The following is a 20,433-nucleotide window of genomic DNA, read 5'->3' on the forward strand; positions in this document are numbered from 1 at the left end:
TGTATCCATCCATATGACCTAGATAGTTTGATTTGACAGGATTTCTGGGCAATGGTGAGGGCCAGGCCATGGATGGCACGGGAAGCCAAGCACTGCAATGTTACTCGGTATCCATAGATAGATACTACTAGTAGTATCTACAGTATGGGTAGGTTGGATACCTACTTCCTTATCCAATCATCCAGGTCATTTTACTATGTAAAGACGAAAAATTACCGAGTATGCCTAGTAGCTCAACCATTCATTACCTTCGATTGCTCTTTCTTTACTTTTTCATTGGAGGGACGGGATTTCTTCTTCCCTGTTCCAACCTCTTTCTGTGGCTGTTTCTATGGGTATGGCGACCAAGAGTATTGGACCAACCCACACTCCGTACTGTGTACTCCGTACCGCACGAAAGTAATCTCCCGCCCCAACACTCACCAAAAGCTCCTAGTCAAAATCCCATCCACCCATACTCTGTAGCCCTCTTCTCTCTGTCCATAGTATCTCTCAGTCTCCATTTTCGTTCAATATTTTATTTTATTTTATTTTTATTTTTCTTTGCTCCCAAACTTCATCTGCTTTTCTTTGGGACATCTCGGTTCCAGGACATCGGCGAATCTCCCCCCACCGCCAGTGGTCCTAGGCTGGGGTGAGTGCTCTTAATTCCTACCCTACGTTAACACTTTTCCCCCTTCCTGTCCAGCATCCTTTTCCTTCCCACTGGATGTTTGTATGCTCGATTGATTGAAGCAAGCGGCAGAACGAGCATGTTCTTCCAGTAAATTACATTATACTAACATAAATTCTTCGATTAGGATTGAAACTGCTCAGCCATCCATCAACTATATTATCAGTTTAATTATTATTTTTCTCTTTCCCTAAACCCCACCACCATCACTCGATTTCTCTAGCCCTGGCCGCAATTGTCACTGGACCACTTTTCACAGAGCTGTCTCAAAAGTCGAACCTTATTCCCCCACCTCCTCGCATTCGTCACAACTGCCTGATATCGTGGTTGTCATACACGAACAGCATTGGGCTTTCATACGCTCTCGCCATTTGATTAACTTACCTCCAATATGCGTCCCGAAATCGAGCAGGAGCTGGCTCATACTTTGCTGGTAGAACTTCTGGCCTACCAGTTTGCATCACCGGTAAGATGGATTGAGACCCAGGATGTCATACTGGCAGAGAAGAGGACAGAGCGGATCGTGGAAATTGGACCGGCAGATACGCTGGGTGGAATGGCAAGACGGACCCTTGCGTCTAAGTATGAAGCATATGATGCTGCCACTTCCGTGCAGCGTCAAATACTTTGTTACAATAAGGATGCCAAGGAGATCTATTACGATGTAGATCCCGTGGAAGAAGAAGAAGCGCCTTCAGCAGGAGAGGCTGCGGCCAATGCTCCTGCGGCCAGTGCTCCTGCAGCTGTAGCAGCCCCAGTGGCAGCTCCACCTCCCAGTGCTGGACCTGCAGCAGCAATCGAGGATGCTCCGGTTACAGCTGTAGACGTGCTGAGGACACTAGTGGCGCAGAAGCTGAAGAAGAGCTTGGCGGATGTGCCCTTGAGTAAAGCTATCAAAGATCTGGTTGGAGGTATGCATACCCTATCTTGCCTGGCGGTTCGCACATTGAATTGCTGCTAACTAATCTGCTTTCAGGTAAATCTACTCTGCAGAATGAAATCCTGGGAGATTTGGGTAAGGAATTTGGTTCTACGCCCGAGAAGCCGGAAGATACACCTTTGGACGAACTGGGTGCCTCTATGCAGGCCACTTTCAATGGACAATTGGGCAAACAGTCTTCCTCCCTCATCGCTCGCCTGGTCTCTTCAAAGATGCCGGGAGGATTCAATATCACTGCTGTTCGCAAATACCTAGAGACGAGATGGGGTTTGGGTTCTGGTCGTCAAGATGGTGTCCTTCTCCTTGCCCTCACTATGGAGCCACCCTCTCGAATCGGCTCTGAGGCTGAGGCCAAATCCTACCTTGATGATGTCGTCAACAAATACGCTGCCAGTGCAGGCATCAGCCTTTCAGCCCCTACAGCTGGTGGTGATGGAGGAGCGGGTGCTGGAGGCATGCTTATGGACCCGGCTGCGATTGACGCCTTGACTAAGGACCAGCGGGCATTGTTCAAGCAGCAGCTGGAGATTATTGCGCGCTACTTGAAGATGGATCTACGTGCTGGTCAAAAGGCATACATCACATCACAAGAGTCCCAGAAGGCTTTGCAAGCACAGCTGGATCTTTGGCAGGCTGAGCATGGCGATTTCTACGCTTCCGGTATTGAGCCAGCATTTGATCCCCTGAAAGCTCGTGTATATGATTCCTCCTGGAACTGGGCACGCCAGGATGCTTTGAGCATGTACTACGACATCATCTTCGGCAGACTCAAAGTCGTTGATCGTGAAATCGTGAGCCAGTGCATTCGCATTATGAACCGTTCAAACCCGTTGCTTCTTGAATTCATGCAGTACCACATTGATAACTGTCCCACTGACCGGGGTGAGACATATCAATTAGCCAAGGAACTTGGCCAACAGCTCATCGAAAACTGCAAGGAAGTTTTAGGCGTTGCTCCTGTCTACAAGGACGTCGCTGTACCTACCGGGCCTCAGACGACGGTTGACGCCAGAGGAAATGTCGGGTACAAGGAGGTTCCGCGGGCCAGCGCTCGCAAATTGGAACACTACGTCAAGCAGATGGCGGAGGGCGGCCCCATTTCCGAATACAGTAACCGTACAAAGGTGCAGAATGATCTGCGCAGCGTTTACAAATTGATCCGCAGACAACACCGCTTGTCTAAGTCGTCTCAACTTCAGTTCAATGCCTTGTACAAGGAGGTAATCCGTGCTCTCAGCATGAATGAAAACCAAATCATGCCACAAGAGAACGGTTCTGGAAAGAAGTCCACTAGGAACGGTGTGAAGCGCAACGGCAGTCCTCGCACTGGCAAGGTGGAGACAATCCCTTTCCTGCATCTCAAGAAGAAGTCGGAACATGGCTGGGATTACAACAAGAAGCTTACGGGAGCTTACCTGGACGTTTTGGAATCTGCTGCGCAGGGTGGTCTCACCTTCCAGGGAAAGAATGTTTTGATGACTGGTGCTGGTGCTGGCTCTATCGGAGCAGAAGTACTGCAAGGTCTCATCAGCGGTGGCGCTAAGGTCGTTGTCACGACAAGCCGCTACTCCCGGGAGGTCACCGAGTACTACCAGGCGATGTATGCCCGGTACGGTGCTCGTGGTTCACAACTTGTTGTGGTACCTTTCAACCAGGGTAGTAAGCAAGATGTGGAAGCACTTGTAAACTATATCTACGACACCAAGAAGGGACTTGGCTGGGACCTGGATTTTGTTGTTCCGTTTGCCGCAATTCCTGAGAACGGACGCGAAATCGACTCTATTGACTCAAAGTCTGAACTGGCTCACCGCATTATGTTGACGAATCTCCTTCGGCTCTTGGGCTGCATCAAGACCCAGAAGCAGAGCAACGGTTTCGAAACTCGCCCAGCTCAGGTCATCCTTCCCCTATCACCTAACCATGGTACATTCGGAAACGACGGTCTGTACTCGGAGTCCAAACTCGCTTTGGAGACGCTCTTCAACCGCTGGTACTCGGAGAACTGGAACAATTACCTCACCATTTGTGGTGCTGTCATCGGGTGGACGCGTGGCACCGGTCTAATGAGCGGCAACAACATGGTTGCTGAAGGGGTTGAAAAGCTGGGCGTCCGCACATTCTCACAGCAAGAAATGGCCTTCAACTTGCTTGGTCTTATGGCGCCTGCGATTGTCAACCTTTGCCAACTTGACCCTGTCTGGGCTGACCTTAACGGTGGTCTCCAGTTCATCCCTGACCTGAAAGACCTTATGACGAAGCTCCGCACTGATATCATGGAGACAAGCGATGTTCGCCAGGCAGTGATCAAGGAAACCGCAATTGAAAACAAGGTTGTCAATGGCGAAGACAGTGAAGTCCTCTATAAACGGGTCATTGCTGAGCCTCGTGCCAATATCAAATTCCAGTTCCCTACTTTACCCAATTGGGAGGAAGATGTGAAACCGCTTAATGAGAACCTTAAAGGCATGGTCAATTTGGACAAGGTTGTTGTCGTCACCGGCTTTTCGGAGGTTGGACCTTGGGGTAATTCTCGCACCCGCTGGGAAATGGAAGCCTATGGCAAGTTTTCTCTCGAAGGCTGTGTCGAGATGGCGTGGATCATGGGCCTTATTAAACATCATAATGGTCCATTAAAGGGCAAGGCCTACTCGGGATGGGTCGACGCGAAGTCCGGGGAGCCTGTGGACGACAAGGATGTCAAGCCGAAGTACGAGAAGTTCATCCTTGAACATTCTGGTATCCGGCTCATTGAGCCCGAGCTATTTAAGGGCTACGACCCCAAGAAGAAGCAGTTACTCCAGGAAATTGTCATTCAGGAGGACCTGGATCCGTTCGAAGCTTCTAAGGAAACTGCGGAGGAGTTCAAGCGCGAACACGGTGAAAAGGCGGAGATTTTCGAATTGCCGGAGTCCGGCGAATTCACTGTGCGTCTCAAGAAGGGAGCCACTCTCCTAATCCCGAAGGCCCTCCAGTTCGATCGCCTGGTTGCCGGTCAAATCCCTACTGGTTGGGATGCCAAGAGATACGGAATTCCTGATGATATCATTGAACAAGTTGATCCAGTCACTCTGTTTGTTCTTGTCTGCACTGCTGAGTCAATGCTTTCAGCTGGTATCACCGATCCTTATGAGTTCTACAAATATGTTCACTTATCCGAAGTGGGTAACTGTATTGGTTCTGGTATCGGAGGCACCCACGCACTGCGAGGAATGTATAAGGACCGCTATCTGGACAAGCCCCTTCAGAAGGATATCCTGCAGGAGTCCTTTATCAACACAATGAGTGCCTGGGTCAACATGTTACTCCTGTCCTCTACAGGCCCAATCAAGACACCGGTGGGTGCTTGCGCCACGGCAGTCGAATCCGTTGACATTGGTTATGAGACGATCGTGGAAGGAAAGGCCCGCGTCTGCTTTGTTGGAGGATTTGATGACTTCCAGGAAGAAGGGTCATATGAGTTTGCCAACATGAAGGCTACCAGCAATGCTGAAGATGAGTTTGCCCACGGTCGCACCCCACAAGAAATGTCACGACCCACAACTACCACTCGTGCTGGGTTCATGGAGTCCCAGGGCTGCGGTATGCAGCTCATTATGAGCGCCCAGCTTGCGCTGGATATGGGCGTACCCATCTACGGTATCATTGCGCTGACGACCACGGCTACCGACAAGATTGGCCGGTCCGTTCCCGCCCCCGGACAAGGAGTTCTCACTACGGCACGAGAGAACCCTGGCAAGTTCCCATCTCCATTGTTAGACATCAAGTACCGTCGCAGGCAGCTTGATCTACGCAAGAAGCAGATCAAGGAATGGCAGGAGTCTGAGCTACTGTACCTTCAGGAAGAAGTCGAGGCTATGCAAGCCCAAGCCTCGGAATCCTTCGACATCTCTGGTTACATGCAAGAGCGGGCTCAGCACATCGAACGCGAGGCTGTTCGACAGGAGAGGGATGCACAATTTAGCTTTGGAAACAACTTCTGGAAACAAGATTCTCGCATTGCTCCTCTTCGTGGTGCTCTCGCTACTTGGGGTCTTACCGTCGATGACATTGGCGTTGCTTCCTTCCACGGCACCTCTACAGTTGCCAACGACAAGAACGAATCCGACGTCATTTGCCAGCAGATGAAGCACTTGGGCCGTAAGAAAGGCAACGCCCTTTTGGGAATTTTCCAAAAGTATCTCACTGGACACCCCAAGGGTGCTGCTGGCGCCTGGATGTTCAACGGTTGTCTACAGGTTCTTGAGAGCGGATTGGTTCCCGGTAACCGAAACGCGGATAATGTAGACAAGGTGATGGAGAAGTTCGATTACATTGTGTACCCGAGCCGCAGCATCCAGACGGATGGCATCAAAGCCTTCTCTGTCACGTCGTTCGGTTTCGGCCAAAAGGGTGCACAGGTCATTGGTATCCATCCTAAATACCTCTTCGCTACGCTGGACCGGGCTCAGTACCAGGCCTACAAGGCAAAGGTAGAGGCCAGACAAAAGAAGGCATATCGCTTCTTCCACAATGGCCTGATCAACAATAGCATCTTCGTCGCTAAAGACAAAGCTCCATACGAAGATGACCTCCAAAGCAAGGTCTTCCTTAACCCTGATTATCGCGTGGCTATCGATAAGAAGACCTCGCAGCTCAAGTTTCCTGCTCAGCCACCAAAGGCCAGCGACAAAGGTTCCGAGAGCACAAGGATAATGGTTGAGTCGCTCGCGAAGGCTAATGCTTCTGACGACTCAAAGATCGGCGTCGACGTTGAGAACATTGAAAGTTTCAACATCGAGAACGAGACCTTCATTGAACGGAACTTCACCGCAAGCGAACAAGAGTATTGTCAAAAGGCCGCGTCTCCTCGGTCATCCTTTGCGGGACGCTGGAGTGCCAAGGAGGCAGTTTTCAAGTCCTTGGGCGTTAGCAGCAAGGGCGCAGGTGCTCCACTGAAGGACATTGAGATTTCATGCGATCCAACCGGGGCGCCCGTTGTTAACGTAAGTTCTCTCACATTGCTATTTGAATGACTGTTAGTACTGACATGCCATGCAGCTCCACGGTGCTGCAGCTGAAGCCGCCAAGCAGGCTGGTGTCAAGCAAGTCAGCGTCAGCATCAGCCACAGTGATACCCAGGCAGTCGCCGTCGCCGTCTCGAAGTTTTAATGCGCTGATGAGGGATAACGCCTGGATCTCTGTTCATGTAGCTTGAGTGTAATCTATCATTTCTCTTCCTTAATCTTAGACAGCATTATATTGTCAATACAACAGGTGTGTTGTTCCAATGCTTCCGGTCCCTCAACCGTCCTTGTGTCTGCCCTTCACGCCGCTTCGAGAGGCCTAAAATTTATGTAACACCCGGCTCAATGCTCTTAGTGTCTTGCACATCGATCACTCGGAATTGTACCGCAGGCTTCTAATGAACTCTGGCTGTGAAGAGCCTTGGGGAGAAAGAGGGAGGGGGGGGAGGGGGTCATTTGTCTAAGGGTTGATTTAAGCGTCCGTAGATCTGACATACTGTTTAGTATGAACCAGCGTACAGGTAGCCTCCCGTGTCACTCCCATAGCACTACGGGACGGTGAGCTTAAACCGGAAACCATAATAGGCTACCAATTACAGTGTAAACTGGAACTGCTAGGCGATCGTGAGCCGCAAGTCCTGGCACACCTGGATTTATAGTGCATTAGCAGAGGTCTAATATGCAGTGTCTCTATTGAATTTTCTAGTGGACTAAACAAATCCACGATTACCTGCCTCCGGATGCTCGGCTTAAAGGACCCCAATTCTCGCGAGGATTGATTTGATACCGCACTAGCCGCTTTTTGGTCGTTTCCTTGCCCAAAGCCTCATCAAAAACAACCTCGAGCGTGCTGGGATGAGGTCTGTGGGCAACCTTAGGGCTGTGGAAAGGCTTTGTATCTTGAGCAACCTTCTGCATTCCAGGTTGATTGAGCTGGGGACCCGGTACGGTCTTCTCCCATAACGCTTCACGGGCACCGGAGCGATATAACGCAGCCTCAATTTTGGTAACCATGTCCTTAACGTCCTTTGCCCCCACGGTCGCAGCCTCAATTTCCGATTTGAAAAGAGCTAGGGACGGATCTTCTTCCCCACGTCCTTGAATGTTCTCTCGGCACTTGGACATAATGACGGCTCCAGGGCTCCCGGGCTTCAGGACACCTTCTTTGATGGGGGACTTCTGCCTCACCCATTCCCTCATGACCTCCCAGATCACCTCCCAAGGAGCATCCGTACGAATTGTGTTCGGCCTCGCATGACTGCGAGTCGACCGATAGCCTAGGTGTCGAAGAGCCCCCCGCATGGAGTCAATAGAGACTGTTGATGTATGCAAGACTTTGGACAGGGCGCTGAGGCTGAAATAGAAAGGGTACTCATCCCGGACGGCCGGATCTAGCCGCGGGATAATGGCAGAAGGATCACCAAGTGGGACATCCCCACCAGCTGCGCCGGTAGGCTCCTGGTCCACATCATTGCCAGAACCTTCTAGGGTTATATCTTCCTCTAATGCAGTGGTCAACATGCCTTCAATCCTGTCGATGGTTTGGTACACCTTTCTATCTGCCTGGGGGAGCATATCAAGGACCTTTCGGATGAAGTGAGCATTATGAAGGGGACCAGCCCACATAGGGCCACTCAGGTGGGTCTTAGAACCGCAATGGGCACAGCGACTGTCTGCTGCTGGCCCCTGAGCAAAGCCGAAATGGTAGAAAGGGTCACCCTTCTTGTCCAGCTTCTGTTTTGTCTGCGTCAAAGGCTGAGTCGACCATGCTCCACAGCCAGAATCGCAATTATAGACCATCATCATATTACCGGAAGAAAACTTGACTTCAGCTGGGGAGCGATGGACACGAACAAACACTCGGGCATAGAAATCGATTGATAAAGAGAGGAGTGGCTCAATTGCAAGGCCATATTTCGCCGCAGATGATGCAAGCCCGTGTAGTATAAGACGCAGCCCACCTTCATGGCAATGCGGTCCTTTGATGGGAACTCCGCCATACAAAGCAAAAGCTTTCTCGGGATACCCATACGAGGCCCAGACACCGGCATCGGTACAGGTCACACAAAGGAGGCCACCATCCTTGACTCCTTGGACCGCAGCGTCCATGAATGGTGCAGCAGTGCCATAGGGGTCCAGATCGATCACATCGAACTTCCCTGTATGCGGTTCGGCAGTTGGAGTGGTTCCCTGATTCTGGAGGCTGTACATGTAAGCGCGCGCATCCCCCGTATTGGGTCGGATTTGATCGCCAAGGCTATTGTATTTGATGTTCAACTTCATGGACTGTATTGCCGAGGGTGACAAGTCATTGGCCACAACGTAGGAAGCGAAAGGGATCTCCGATGCATACCGCAGCGCACGAAGACCCGTGGCAGATAGCGCGTCTAGGATGGTAAAAGACGGCGCTGCGTCCTGCTCGGCATGCTGTGCGGGGGCCTGGGAGCACCTGCTCTTTGCTGTGGCCTCATCTTCCTGGGTTGGTTCTTTGCCATGCTCCTCCTCCCGCTTGCGCTTCTTGCCTTTCGCTGAACAACTTTCTGTCGCCTTTTGCTTCTTTCGTTCGGCCTTCTGTTTCTTCAGGGCTAGCAGATGCTCCCCATATGCGCGGATTGCAAGGACACTAAGGTCGCGGTTGAACTGCTGGATAGGGTTGTAGAAGACTGATTGGCATTGGTCGTCAGCTTTGAGATCCTTCTTCGTGGCCTTTGAGGCGGCATCTTGAGCAGGGGGGTTCAGAATGTACGCCAACCCTTCCTTCACTGCTCTGTATTCTGTGCCGTCGTACTGTATCAATTGCTCAGACATGTCCGTGGCCGGGGATGGGGTAGTAGATAAGCGGCGGAGTGGTGGGCGATCGAAGATGGGGGTGCAGCGGGCAATCGCGCGATGGTGGATGGTTTGAGAGTGGATGAAGAGGGCACGGCAAGGGGCACACAGGCGTGAGTTCATCGACCCAGTCTTGAGTGAAGACAGTGGTTAACTTGAATCGGGTGTGGGGGAGGGAAATACCGCAAGAGTTCATCTCTGGCTTGTCGGAAACTTTTTTTACTTTTCCAACCCCCGAAAGCACGGACCATGTCGGATCGGCACTATCATTCATTACGCATGTATCCTTGCTAGTCTTATTGTACAATCAGGTCGGCCGTGATTTGCACCGGTGCATTAACCGGTCAGAGCCAGCTCCCAATAAAAGGGACCTGGCTATATATCTCATTCCACCCACTGGCCTCCCAGCCATAGCCCTGCCCGGCCCGCCCTATCATTCCGAGGGCGCCTGCCAGCCAGATTGATGCGCCCACCGCGGCGATCCCGTTGACAGTCCACCACATCTTTTTCTGTCGGCGGACTCGCTGCTCGCTTTCTGAGTAACCCAGATAACCCTCCAGCGAGCCTTTCTTTCGGCCCCGTTCCTTCCGGACCGTCGTCACTCTCCAGCCCATCCAGGAGGCCCACCCCCCAACGAAGTGCCACACTCCGACAGCGACGAATAGCATGTAATAAAGGTTCCAAATGACGGGGGCCCGTGAAAATCCATGAGCCACATAACCCAGACTGACTCCTGAGCTTCCCCCATCAACCATCAGCGGGGTGATGCGGTTGACAAGGACATGTGCACCCAGTAGTGGGACGAGGGAATATCCTAACCGGGCCTGCAAGCTCATCCGAGGCCAAAATTTCAGAGAGGATCTTTGTGACCTCGTCTCGGCGCCGTAAAGTCGCGCCCGCCTTGCAGCGCGAATATTGCGCAGGGCGACTCCGGACGCGATATGGATCAGAACAGGAACAGTCAGGACTAGGTGTTCGAGTGACGGAGACTGGTAGATTGGTCTTGTGAGCAGTAGAAAATTTTCGCTCTCAGGAACAGATCGAGTCGCGAGAGGAATGAGGGAGGTGTTGGCCCAATGCAATGCAAGGAACAGGCTGGGTGGATAGGTCGAGTAGCGTTGGAAAGCAGACACTGAGGAAGACGCGAGAATCACCGTTAGCCACTCTGAAGAGATATTCTTTCCATGTTGATGATATATAGGGATATATTTAGCCGTACACCAGGAATCCCAGCTGTGCCCGCGCAGACCTAACTTGAGCGACGAAAACCATCCCCCGGCCGTAAGCTGGGGTGTCGCCGGAGGGCTCCGTTCGTTGGGGAAGTATTCACCAGATTCAAGGCCTGAAAACTCATCATCCACCGGTGACGGGTCCAGTTCCTGCATGGAGAATATGGAGCGTGTGTCGATGTCATCCGGCCTGTGTGTCATGCTTTCTTTAGAGGCTGCCATGGCGCGACAACGGCACCAGACTGCTGAAGTCTACAAGGTACTCCGTACTATGGGTGTATTCGGTACCAGGAACCAATTCCCCCGATTAAAAGAAGCAGTTGCGATGGGTTCTTCGGATTAGCACATGATCACTGACCAGCGGGGACGGGTCAAGATTCCGGGGTGTTTTCCTTGGAAGCCAATATCATTTAGTAGTAGTATTGATCAATCGATACTTCAGGTTTAGTCCTGCTAAGCGATGATGATCTACCGCATTCGAGCGCTGATGATTGGCCTAGCACTTGCAGACGCGGTATGGTACCGTAGCTGTATTAACATTACCTGACATAGCCCGACTTGTGAAGCATCTCTAGGGCGGTAGGTTTCCACTGGCAGAAAGTAAACCTTAACTACTAGTCCGCCAAGGGAAACGTCTCGAGTGCAAGTCATAACCACTGACTCAAATCATCATTATTGCCCAGCGCGCAAGCGGCAGACTCTGGTCCCGTGCAAAATCTTCGTGTGCGCTGTCACTGACCCTTCAAAGCGCCACCTGCGCGCTCTTCCACCTAACGATGGCGCCTGCAAGTGCCCGCCTTCTGAATCCCTTTGAGCTAAATATCTAGTGACTAATCCTTGGCTGACCGACGGGTGCATACACATAGCGAGGCTTCACCAACCCTACTCCCAAGGTGCGATTCGATGCTTACAACAGATGAACATCTTTGTGCTAATGCAGGGTCATCTGCTCCCGACTAGACCGAATCTGCGCGTTCCGCTCTGAGCTCTTTCACCTGCACTCTGTGCAACAAGTCCTATTCTCGCCATCCAGAATACGAAGCTCATATTTCGTCTTATGATCACCAGCATCGCAAGCGTTTGCAAGATCTCAAACAATTGTCACGAGATCCAAATGCCGCAGAGAAGGCCAGGCGAGCAGAAAGGAAAGCTGACGCAGAGGCCGGACTAAGGGTACTCGATCCTTTTAAAGCCGTCGCAACATCGACAGCCGGGACTGGACCTGGAGTTGGTGTTGGTGCTGGAGGTGGAGGAGGATTTAAGAAAGGGGGATTCAAAAGCTCCTTTACCACCGTCAAAGGACCCGTGGCCCCAGCTGCACCCACGAAGAAAAACGTCCTAGGTGGTGACGATGAAGACAATGATGTCGCAGAAGCAGATGATGCGAGCCTGCATAGTCGAAGCCAACCCACCAGACACGAAAGGGCTCAGCTTGATCAGGCAGAGAGCGATACTGACGAGGAATATGACCAAGATGTAATAGGCGGGGGATATTACAGTCCTCGTAATCCCACTGGTTGCTCTCCAGGGTGTGCTGGAGCCAGCAATGTCCAATTGGGAACTTCTACTGTTTAACAAACGGTTGTTCCGACCCCATGAGCTCCGCATTTCAAATAGCCGATAAAGTTTTGCTCTTATTGAGTCTTGGTCGAATGGTACCGACAACAAAATTTCTACCTGGCTCGATACAAGTTCACCCACGGGCTATTCGGTGGGATCCCAGAAGTCAAGAACAGGGCTATCAGGCAAACGCGATTATGAAGTTATCTTACGGAATACATGGTTACGACAAGACATTTGGCTTCTAAGATGCGGATTGATGTTGATTGCGTTGTATAGTCGTACAAATTCCAGGAAATCGGGTGGTTAGGGAGAATGGGAGAAGAGGAGGCAATGGCTGCGACAATAAGAGGGTACTAGACAGATGGTTTTATTACTTCAGATTTTCTCAGACGCCGTCGGTTGATGTACAGCGACCCACTTCACAGCCGCAGCAGCTTGGCAGCCTGGCTGACAATGGTGTCCTCCTGGGGGAAGCTCATTTGCTCAAGGCCGGCGGCGTAAGGGGTAGGCACCTCAGCGCCAGTCACACGGACCGCAGGAGCAGTCAGGTAGTCAAAGCCGTACTCCATAGACAGAGCAAGAATTTCGGAGGAGACACCGAACATGGGGAATCCAGACTCGACGCACATGAGACGGCCAGTCTTCTTGAGCGACTGGATGATGGTCTCCACGTCAAGGGGCTTAACGGACCGCAGGTTGATCACCTCCGCGTCGACACCGTACTTCTGCTTAAGCTCGGCAGCAGCATTGAGCGACTGTCCAACACAGCGGGAAAGGGTAACAATAGTCAAATCCTTGCCGGGGCGTTCAATCTTGGCCTTGCCAATAGGGAGGACGAAATCGCTCTTCTGAGCAGCCTCGCTCATCGGGAAGGCCTGGCCGTACAACAGCCTATAGGCATTGTCAGACTCGATTTCTGCAGATGTTGTGGTTCTTACGGAACACCTACTCGTTCTCCAGGACGACGACGGGGTTGGGGTCACGGATGGCAGCCTTCAACAGACCCTTGGCATCCTCAGCGCTCCAAGGCGCAACAACCTTCAATCCAGGGATGCTACCGTACCAAGCGGAATAGTCCTGGGAGTGCTGGGCGGCAACACCGGCGGCGAATCCGTTCGGTCCGCGAAAAGTGATGTTGCAGGGCTGGATTCCACCAGACATATAGTGCGTCTTGGCAGCGGAGTTGATGATCTGATCGATAGCCTGCATGGCAAAGTTGAAGGTCATGAACTCGCACTAGGATATCGAGGGATCATTAGTATACCACATGTTTGTCTAGTGAACGTAAAATAGCCAATGCTGGCGAAGCGGGGAACTCACAATGGGGTGCAGTCCAGCAAGAGCAGCACCGACGGCGAGACCACAAAAACCGGCCTCCGTGATGGGGGTATCAATGACCCGCTTGGGACCAAAGCGGTCCAACAGACCTCTCGTCACCTTGTACCTATACAAAGAGAACTTGTTCAGAGATGCGATCCAATGACAACTGCCAATCCACGGGGAACGGGGTGGCATACGCTCCGTTGTACTGCGCAACCTCCTCTCCCAAGATGAAAGTTTTCTTGTTGCCCTCCAGCTCCTCGGCGAGCGCCTCGTTCAGTGCATCACGGACCGTAACCTCCTTGGTACCGGTCTCGGTAGCATACCCTCGGAAACGCAGAATTGAGGGTGCGCATGCGGTCTGGGAGAAAGCAGGGCGAAGAGGCGCCGAAGAAAGGCGTGAAGAAAGCAGGCGAGCTGCCGGGCGGAAAAGTCGGGGAGCAGCCATGGTCGAACTGGGGGGTATAAAAAGCAGGAGAAGGGAACGAGAAGATCTTCACGGAACTACCAGACGGTTGGCAATTGAAGTCAATGGAGAACGGACAGCCGAAAGGGCCTCGTAACACTTCCGGGTCGGGGAATCTTTTTCGTCGACGCGGTTCGGGGAAGTTGGTTTTTGGTGAGAGCTTCGAAGGGACTGTTGGGCTAAGCGCTGACTAAGCCCGTCGCGGTTTCCTCACGTTCTCACCGGGCGACTTCTTCCGTAGTCTCCGTTCCCTCCTGGCTTCCCTCTCCGGGACAGCCGATAAGCCGTCTCCTATCGAGAGATAAGCTCCGGAGTACTGTATGTGCTCTGTCGGTCAGCAAAGGCTCGAATCACTTTTCTCCCTCTGCCAGCTGCTGTGCGTCGCTCTTTTTTGATCATTATCCATTCCTACCTTATCTACGGAGTACTCCGTATTTGCTATCGTTCTATACTATCCCATAGGGGAGCGTGGCCATGTTCCGTAGCTATTTGCTATCCTCGGCGTCCGTGTCCCTCCTCTTTGCCTCCTTGTCCTCGTCCGTCCGAGCTATACAGCCATCCGCCCCCGACCCCGTTGCGGCGCCATTGCGCGATCTGAAATGGGGACAGATCAATTTCCTACACACCACGGACACCCATGGATGGTTAGCTGGTCATCTGCAAGAGTATGGCGCTGAAGTCTTCTTTGAGGCCGTTTCCAGGCCTTACTGATTTGCGTCCACTATAGACCCTCGTACTCGGCTGACTGGGGTGACTATGTCTCCTTTGCCTCCCGCATGCGCGAGAAGGCAGAGTCCGTGGGCTCGGATTTACTGGTGATTGATACCGGTGACAGAGTGGAAGGAAATGGGCTCTACGACTCTTCGGAACCTAAGGGCATCTATGTCTCCGAGATCTTGCGAGAGCAACACATTGACCTGATCTCGTCGGGCAATCATGAACTTTATAAGCAGTCAACGTCAGAAGCCGAGTTTTACACCACGGTGGCCAATTTTCGTGATAACTATCTAGCATCGAACATCGATATCTTCCACCCGGTTCTCAAGGTGTTTGTACCATTGGCACCTCGCTTCAAGAAGTTTACCACCAAGCAACAGGGCATACGCATTATGGCTTTTGGGTTTCTTTTCAACTTTAACAAGAACAACAATAACACTGTTGTCCGGTCTGTGCAGAAGACAATCAAGGAGGAATGGTTCCAGGATGCTATTAGGGACAAAGGCGTGGACCTATTCGTGGTGATTGGGCATGCCCCGGTACGCTCCATTGAATTTCATGACATATTTTGGGAAATAAGGTCTATCCGTTGGGATACACCAATCCAGTTCTTTGGTGGCCATCACCACATCCGAGACTACGTTCATTTTGATTCCAAGGCCTACGGTCTGGCCAGCGGCCGGTTCATGGAAACCATTGGGTTCATGTCAATTAACGGCGTTTCTAATGCCACTCACCGCATACCGCCCATTTTAGCAGCTCCACATTTCAACCGGAAGTACATCGATAATAATCTCCTGTCTTTTTATCATCATACAGGCCTCAATGAGGAAACCTTCCCTACAGAGCATGGAACAAATGTATCCCTGCTTATTCAAGATTCCCGAAGCGCTCTTCAGCTGGATGAGGTGCTCGGCTGTGCCCCCCGAGATCTCTGGATGTCCCGGGTCAAGTATCCGGCCGATGACAGTATTTATACCTGGCTGGAGAAGGAAGTGCTACCCGTATCGCTGGGAGACGATTCTCGTGCTGGGAAGCCAGCCCTTGCTATAGTCAACACTGGTGCTATTCGCTTTGATATATTCAAGGGCCCCTTTACCCAGGATACTACATACATTGTTTCTCCGTTCACGAGCGGTTTCCGTTACGTGAAAGATATCCCGTACAAAAAGGCCAGTTTTGTCGGTGAGGTGCTAAACAAGCTGCCCGGAATCTTGATTCAAAACCATCAACTAGACTTTCCAGCCTGGCGGCTTGCCCCTCCCGAGCAGTCGGCGTATACCGATGATATTTCTGGCGACATTGGCGGTCGATCACGCGCCGGCTTCCTTGCCAATCAAGCCACATTCCTGAGTAGTGGCTTTGACGAGCCCGATCTGATACCCGGATACACTACCAAAGACGATGCAGGCACCGATGGCGATGACACTATCCACTCGCGCATCCCCTTTTACCGTGTGCCAAATTGTATTCAGGCATTGGCTCCTTCGGATCCAAACTCAACGCCGGAAACAGTGGACCTCGTCTATGTCGATTTCATAGAATCCGACGTGGCTATGGCGGCCACCTTCGCGGGACTACATGTTGATTTCTCGCGCGACAGTGACGTTTATATGCCGTCTACAACGCTAACGACTTTAATATCGGACTGGGTGAAGAAAAATTGGCCTTGTAACGAAGGATGAGCCCCCCACTCAAATTGCCTCTCACTTTGTTATTGGTACAATTATGTGGATCGCCTGATGGGGGCCACTGGGCTCGAGTCTTTTTCTAGACGAATTGTTTGGTCTCTCGCGCACTGCAGATGGAGCTGGTCGAAGTTTAGATAGATGCTAAGTTGTTCCTTCAAATGGCGAGGAGTATTATAGGCAAAAAGGTAATAGCTAGTCATCAACCAAGGTTTTAATAGTCTTTCTGGGAGTGTTCTGTACAGGCGTGGACTTCTCGAAACGTATGAACCGGAAGTCTAGTCTCAAGCCCGTTCAATCCTGGCTCTCGTACTTCAGCAGGCCCTTGCCGCCCCGGTAACCGCTAAGGGTTTCCTGCACACCGGCTACAAGCTCCGAGCCATCCGTATCCCAGCTCCATTTCAGCTCCTCGACGGGAATATCCTTGAATCTACCAGACCGTGTCAACTGCAATACATCATTGATGGTATTCTCCTTGAGTTGTGGATTCTTATCCCCCCACTTGCTAACCCAGAAGCCATCGAAGACGAGGTTCTTGAAGATCAACAGTCCTGACGGCAAGGAAACCGGCTGCTTCGACATGGCGCCGTAGGTGACCAGATGCGAGCCCGGTGCAAGTGTTTTGGCCAGTGCTGTGGCACTCTTCCCGCCCACACAATTCAAAGCCAGTCGAATGGGCTCCTTCCCTTTGCGCGTGAGCTCATGCACAGTGCTTCTGAATTCGCCCGATAGCAACTCGGCCTCCGTAACCACCGCGGTTGCACCTAAATCTCGGAGTTCCCTCTTCAGAGCTTCCGTCTCTTCCGAAGTCTTCCGTTCCCGAACAACATTGATTGTCTTGATACCCCACTCCCGCGCAAGTTGGATAGTAGCGCGTCCAACACCACTGTTTGCCCCGTTCTGGATCAACCACTCCTCTCCTGCACGCATCCAGTCCCAGTTGCAGAAGTCTTTAATCATGCGGTAAGCCGTTACTGGATTGACGCTAACAGTGCTGATCTGAAGCGGGGTCAGCCCCTCTTTGTTCTCAATCTTAATCAACTGTGACTCGTCCATCTGAGCGTGCGTGCGCCAGGTGCCCTGCCCAGTCTGCTTCATGACAACCCAGTCACCCTTGCTGAGATTTTTAGCGCCAGAGCCCGTGGCAATGACTTCAAAAGCGCCTTCATTTCCGGCGACAGCGGATGGTTCCCGTGTGCCGAGAGTCGTTTGAAAGGGTGGCTTGCTCGGGTATACGCCCTGAATCTGGTTCACATCGGCGGGATTTAGGGGCGCAGCAAGAAGGCGAAGATTGACCTGAGTGCCATGAGGGGGGGAAATGGAGTGCTTGTGAAGCCTGTATATCCGTTAGATCTTTCATCCAATGTGTCATAGCCAGCACGCGGAGGGTGAGAATTTGACGCAGTCAAGACACTTACTGCAGAACGTCTTTCGGCTCTCCGTACCGTGAGTAGACAAGCGCCTTGGACTGTGTATAGCCGTAGACTGAAATCCACCTTCTACACCCATTTAGAGTACGATGAGATGCTCCTCGCCCATGTTGCTTGCTTGCTGAGACCAACCGCGACGCAGTATCAGTCTTGCAAAAGGACGGGGCGTAACCCCCAGGGTTCCCAATCACGGACCGGATCAGGCTACAAGAGAACATCGTGGCCGCTAAGAGGTGAGCTAATCAATGATACTGGTGGATAGGGGGAGGGAGACGAGGCCTAACGATTGTTGCGTCGCGAGGAAATTCCTGATGACGTCGTTCCTCCAGCCCTCGGACCGACGGAGGTAAAGGTGCCGACTCGGGTATGCATTTGGCCGTTCAGCAATGACCGGAGTGAAGGGCTGTCACCGGAAATTTACGGGCATTGGAAGAAACATACAGTACCCTATAACGCACTCCAAATCCCCCCTGGTGAACTCGGCTCAAAATTACCCAAGACCTCTACTTCGTAGCTCTCCAGAAGCTCCAGAGGATTGGTCTGGTATCATATGGCCTGGTACGGTAAGGTACTGACAGGTTGCGGCCTGTACACTGACCGCCCTTGTCCCTCTCACCGCCCGCGGAGATCCGCCGCATGCCAATCATTGCGATCAATCAATAAACGATCGCGGATGGTTTAGACGGCTTCCATTGTCTACCTTTAACAATTTATTGAACCGTCATAGGTCTCAATGTCCCTACTGCGCGAAGCAGAGAGATGTTTCGCTAATCAGGGCTCTCATGCGGCCCTCAATGCCCTCATTACCACCCTACATCAGTCAGGGCAATGGTTGGAACGAGTGAAAGATGCGGATGCGCGGCGCACCCGGGGTAAGCATAGCGGCTGTGTTGAGAGGATTCCCAACCTATCCGGAGCTGACCAGCTCATCTCTCTGAACAGGTACACCTAAATCTAAGGTGGATGGTCGATTGATCGCCTTCAAAGACAACATATGCACGCGGGACCTCCCAACTACATGTGCTTCAAACACCCTAGACAAATTTATCAGTCCGTTCAATGCGACAGTGGTTCAGCAACTGCAGGATGCAGGAGCTCTCATTGCTGGAAAAGCCAACCTGGATGAATTTGGGATGGGCTCCCATTCTATTCACTCGAAGTTTGGGCCCGTTAGAAGCTTGCGCTGTGATCACGATGCAGAGAGTCTTTCAGCCGGTGGTAGCTCTGGCGGAAGTGCGGTTGCGGTTGCTACAGCCCAATGTTATGCGTATGTAGCTCTTCAGGCCAATTTTGGTTCATGTTATGGGCAACAATCTAGCTTAAAGTCGCTGAAACACTTACAGGTCGTTGGGGACTGATACAGGCGGTTCAGTGCGACTTCCCGCCGCCTATACCGGAACGGTTGGCTTCAAGCCCTCTTACGGCCTGGTCTCCCGCTGGGGTGTGGTTGCATATGCTAACTCATTGGACACGGTCGGAGTCTTGGGAAGCGACGTGTCCAGCGTCCGCAATGTCTTCGGTATACCCCTATATTTACCATTCAGCCCTTATTTTCCTACCTTTTGATTCGCTAATATGCGTTCACACAGACATTGTGAACCAGCATGATCCTCGCGACCCGACCAATCTTTCTCCTTCTAGTCGGTCGCGCATCGACTCACATCTGAGAATGCCCGCTCTGGCATCTCGGGTCACTTCTTCCCTCAAGATTGGCATTCCCCTTGAGTACAACATATCCGAACTGGCCCCTTCTTCGCGCCGCGCGTGGTCTCGCTCTCTAGCCTATTTGCGGCAACAGGGCCATACTCTTCACACGGTTTCCCTTCCCACAACCAAACTTGCCTTGTCTGCGTATTATGTACTCGCACCTGCTGAGGCATCCTCGAATCTAGCAAAGTATGATGGCGTCAGGTACGGGAATCGCCCTGAAGGTCCCGATAATATCACTTCAACAGAAGGTTGTCTATATGCGAACACACGAGGAGAAGGATTCGGTTCCGAAGTCAAGAGACGCATTCTGCTCGGGGCATTTAGCCTAAGCGCTGATTCTATGGATAATTACTTTATCCAGGCGCAGCGGATTCGCCGCCTTGTTCAGCACGATTTCAATGCCGTGTTCAGAGCATGCCAACCACTCAATTCTCCGGGGCTAGGAAAGAATTTAGATTCCGGCGAAGCTGGAGTAGACGTTCTTGTTTGCCCAACTGCGCCGTCGCCGCCACCACGTATCTCAAGCCTTATGGGTCACGGTGCAACAACTTCATCCCTGGAAGCATATGTGAACGATATTTTTACTGTGCCTGCCAGTTTGGCTGGCCTTCCAGCCATATCCGTTCCGGTCACCACGGGTAGTGCTAAAAATTCTGAAGATAGTGACTTGGCTGGAATCCAAGTCATTGGCCAATACGGTGATGATGGGCTTGTGTTGAAGGTCGCGGAACTGCTCGAGGGTAAACATCTATAGAGTTATCTTCAACATGCATGGAAACCCGAAACATGATTGTTGAAACGCATGTTAAATCAATACAAGTATCATGTACCATTACTTTAAACACGCTCACGGCTCGAGAAGAAA

General features: G+C 51.8%; 7 protein-coding genes across 7 annotated transcripts; 4 read left to right on the forward strand and 3 right to left on the reverse strand.

Moving 5' to 3' along the window:
- Window positions 1-1,064: 1,064 nt before the first annotated feature.
- BO80DRAFT_441860 (trifunctional fatty acid synthase subunit FAS2) lies at window positions 1,065-6,761 on the forward strand (the record flags this gene model as incomplete). Its single annotated transcript, XM_025721226.1, has 3 exons — window positions 1,065-1,584; window positions 1,650-6,595; window positions 6,651-6,761. The coding sequence occupies 3 exons, from the start codon at window positions 1,065-1,067 to the stop codon at window positions 6,759-6,761; spliced, it is 5,577 nt and encodes a 1,858-aa protein (XP_025578721.1).
- A 581-nt stretch (window positions 6,762-7,342) lies between these two features.
- On the reverse strand, window positions 7,343-10,896 carry BO80DRAFT_432085 (N2,N2-dimethylguanosine tRNA methyltransferase; the record flags this gene model as incomplete). The annotated part of the gene is made up of 2 exons (XM_025720778.1): window positions 7,343-9,577; window positions 9,817-10,896. The coding sequence occupies 2 exons, from the start codon at window positions 10,894-10,896 to the stop codon at window positions 7,343-7,345; spliced, it is 3,315 nt and encodes a 1,104-aa protein (XP_025578722.1).
- A 432-nt stretch (window positions 10,897-11,328) lies between these two features.
- BO80DRAFT_399795 (putative C2H2 finger domain protein) lies at window positions 11,329-12,461 on the forward strand. Its single transcript, XM_025717483.1, has 3 exons — window positions 11,329-11,459; window positions 11,541-11,567; window positions 11,635-12,461. Exons 1-3 carry the CDS (start codon window positions 11,451-11,453, stop codon window positions 12,247-12,249), a joined length of 651 nt encoding a protein of 216 aa, XP_025578723.1. The 5' UTR covers window positions 11,329-11,450; the 3' UTR covers window positions 12,250-12,461.
- A 13-nt stretch (window positions 12,462-12,474) lies between these two features.
- Window positions 12,475-14,119, reverse strand: BO80DRAFT_422247 (pyruvate dehydrogenase (acetyl-transferring) subunit E1 beta). Its single transcript, XM_025718778.1, has 4 exons — window positions 13,755-14,119; window positions 13,558-13,681; window positions 13,187-13,473; window positions 12,475-13,128 (listed from the first exon to the last, which is right to left on the reverse strand). The coding sequence occupies exons 1-4, from the start codon at window positions 14,003-14,005 to the stop codon at window positions 12,657-12,659; spliced, it is 1,134 nt and encodes a 377-aa protein (XP_025578724.1). The 5' UTR covers window positions 14,006-14,119; the 3' UTR covers window positions 12,475-12,656.
- A 139-nt stretch (window positions 14,120-14,258) lies between these two features.
- BO80DRAFT_235716 (uncharacterized protein) lies at window positions 14,259-16,574 on the forward strand. The gene is made up of 2 exons (XM_025714506.1): window positions 14,259-14,688; window positions 14,751-16,574. Exons 1-2 carry the CDS (start codon window positions 14,498-14,500, stop codon window positions 16,423-16,425), a joined length of 1,866 nt encoding a protein of 621 aa, XP_025578725.1. The 5' UTR covers window positions 14,259-14,497; the 3' UTR covers window positions 16,426-16,574.
- Window positions 16,460-18,160, reverse strand: BO80DRAFT_491142 (enoyl-[acyl-carrier-protein] reductase). Its single transcript, XM_025723681.1, has 2 exons — window positions 17,847-18,160; window positions 16,460-17,764 (listed from the first exon to the last, which is right to left on the reverse strand). Exons 1-2 carry the CDS (start codon window positions 18,074-18,076, stop codon window positions 16,723-16,725), a joined length of 1,272 nt encoding a protein of 423 aa, XP_025578726.1. The 5' UTR covers window positions 18,077-18,160; the 3' UTR covers window positions 16,460-16,722.
- A 140-nt stretch (window positions 18,161-18,300) lies between these two features.
- BO80DRAFT_374776 (glutamyl-tRNA(Gln) amidotransferase subunit HER2) lies at window positions 18,301-20,415 on the forward strand. The gene is made up of 4 exons (XM_025716609.1): window positions 18,301-18,730; window positions 18,801-19,125; window positions 19,202-19,377; window positions 19,448-20,415. The coding sequence occupies exons 1-4, from the start codon at window positions 18,592-18,594 to the stop codon at window positions 20,320-20,322; spliced, it is 1,515 nt and encodes a 504-aa protein (XP_025578727.1). The 5' UTR covers window positions 18,301-18,591; the 3' UTR covers window positions 20,323-20,415.
- Window positions 20,416-20,433: the final 18 nt, after the last annotated feature.

The sequence above is a fragment of the Aspergillus ibericus genome (assembly GCF_003184845.1).
Source record: "Aspergillus ibericus CBS 121593 unplaced genomic scaffold BO80scaffold_6, whole genome shotgun sequence".
Lineage (NCBI taxonomy): Eukaryota > Fungi > Ascomycota > Eurotiomycetes > Eurotiales > Aspergillaceae > Aspergillus > Aspergillus ibericus.

Excerpts from the sequence above, each read along its gene's own strand:
- BO80DRAFT_399795 (XM_025717483.1), top strand. Across the intron at positions 11,568-11,634 it reads TCACCAACCCTACTCCCAAG|ACCGAATCTGCGCGTTCCGC; the intron begins GTGCGATTCGAT and ends GCTCCCGACTAG.
- BO80DRAFT_422247 (XM_025718778.1), bottom strand. The coding sequence starts at position 14,005 with ATGGCTGCTCCCCGACTTTTCCGCCCGGCAGCTCGCCTGCTTTCTTCA. Across the intron at positions 13,682-13,754 it reads GTTGCGCAGTACAACGGAGC|GTACAAGGTGACGAGAGGTC; the intron begins GTATGCCACCCC and ends CTCTTTGTATAG. Across the intron at positions 13,474-13,557 it reads TTGCTGGACTGCACCCCATT|TGCGAGTTCATGACCTTCAA; the intron begins GTGAGTTCCCCG and ends TCGATATCCTAG.
- BO80DRAFT_235716 (XM_025714506.1), top strand. The coding sequence starts at position 14,498 with ATGTTCCGTAGCTATTTGCTATCCTCGGCGTCCGTGTCCCTCCTCTTT. Across the intron at positions 14,689-14,750 it reads TTAGCTGGTCATCTGCAAGA|ACCCTCGTACTCGGCTGACT; the intron begins GTATGGCGCTGA and ends CGTCCACTATAG.
- BO80DRAFT_491142 (XM_025723681.1), bottom strand. The coding sequence starts at position 18,076 with ATGTTCTCTTGTAGCCTGATCCGGTCCGTGATTGGGAACCCTGGGGGT. Across the intron at positions 17,765-17,846 it reads GAGCCGAAAGACGTTCTGCA|GCTTCACAAGCACTCCATTT; the intron begins GTAAGTGTCTTG and ends ACGGATATACAG.
- BO80DRAFT_374776 (XM_025716609.1), top strand. The coding sequence starts at position 18,592 with ATGTCCCTACTGCGCGAAGCAGAGAGATGTTTCGCTAATCAGGGCTCT. Across the intron at positions 18,731-18,800 it reads GGATGCGCGGCGCACCCGGG|GTACACCTAAATCTAAGGTG; the intron begins GTAAGCATAGCG and ends CTCTCTGAACAG. Across the intron at positions 19,126-19,201 it reads GCTACAGCCCAATGTTATGC|GTCGTTGGGGACTGATACAG; the intron begins GTATGTAGCTCT and ends AAACACTTACAG.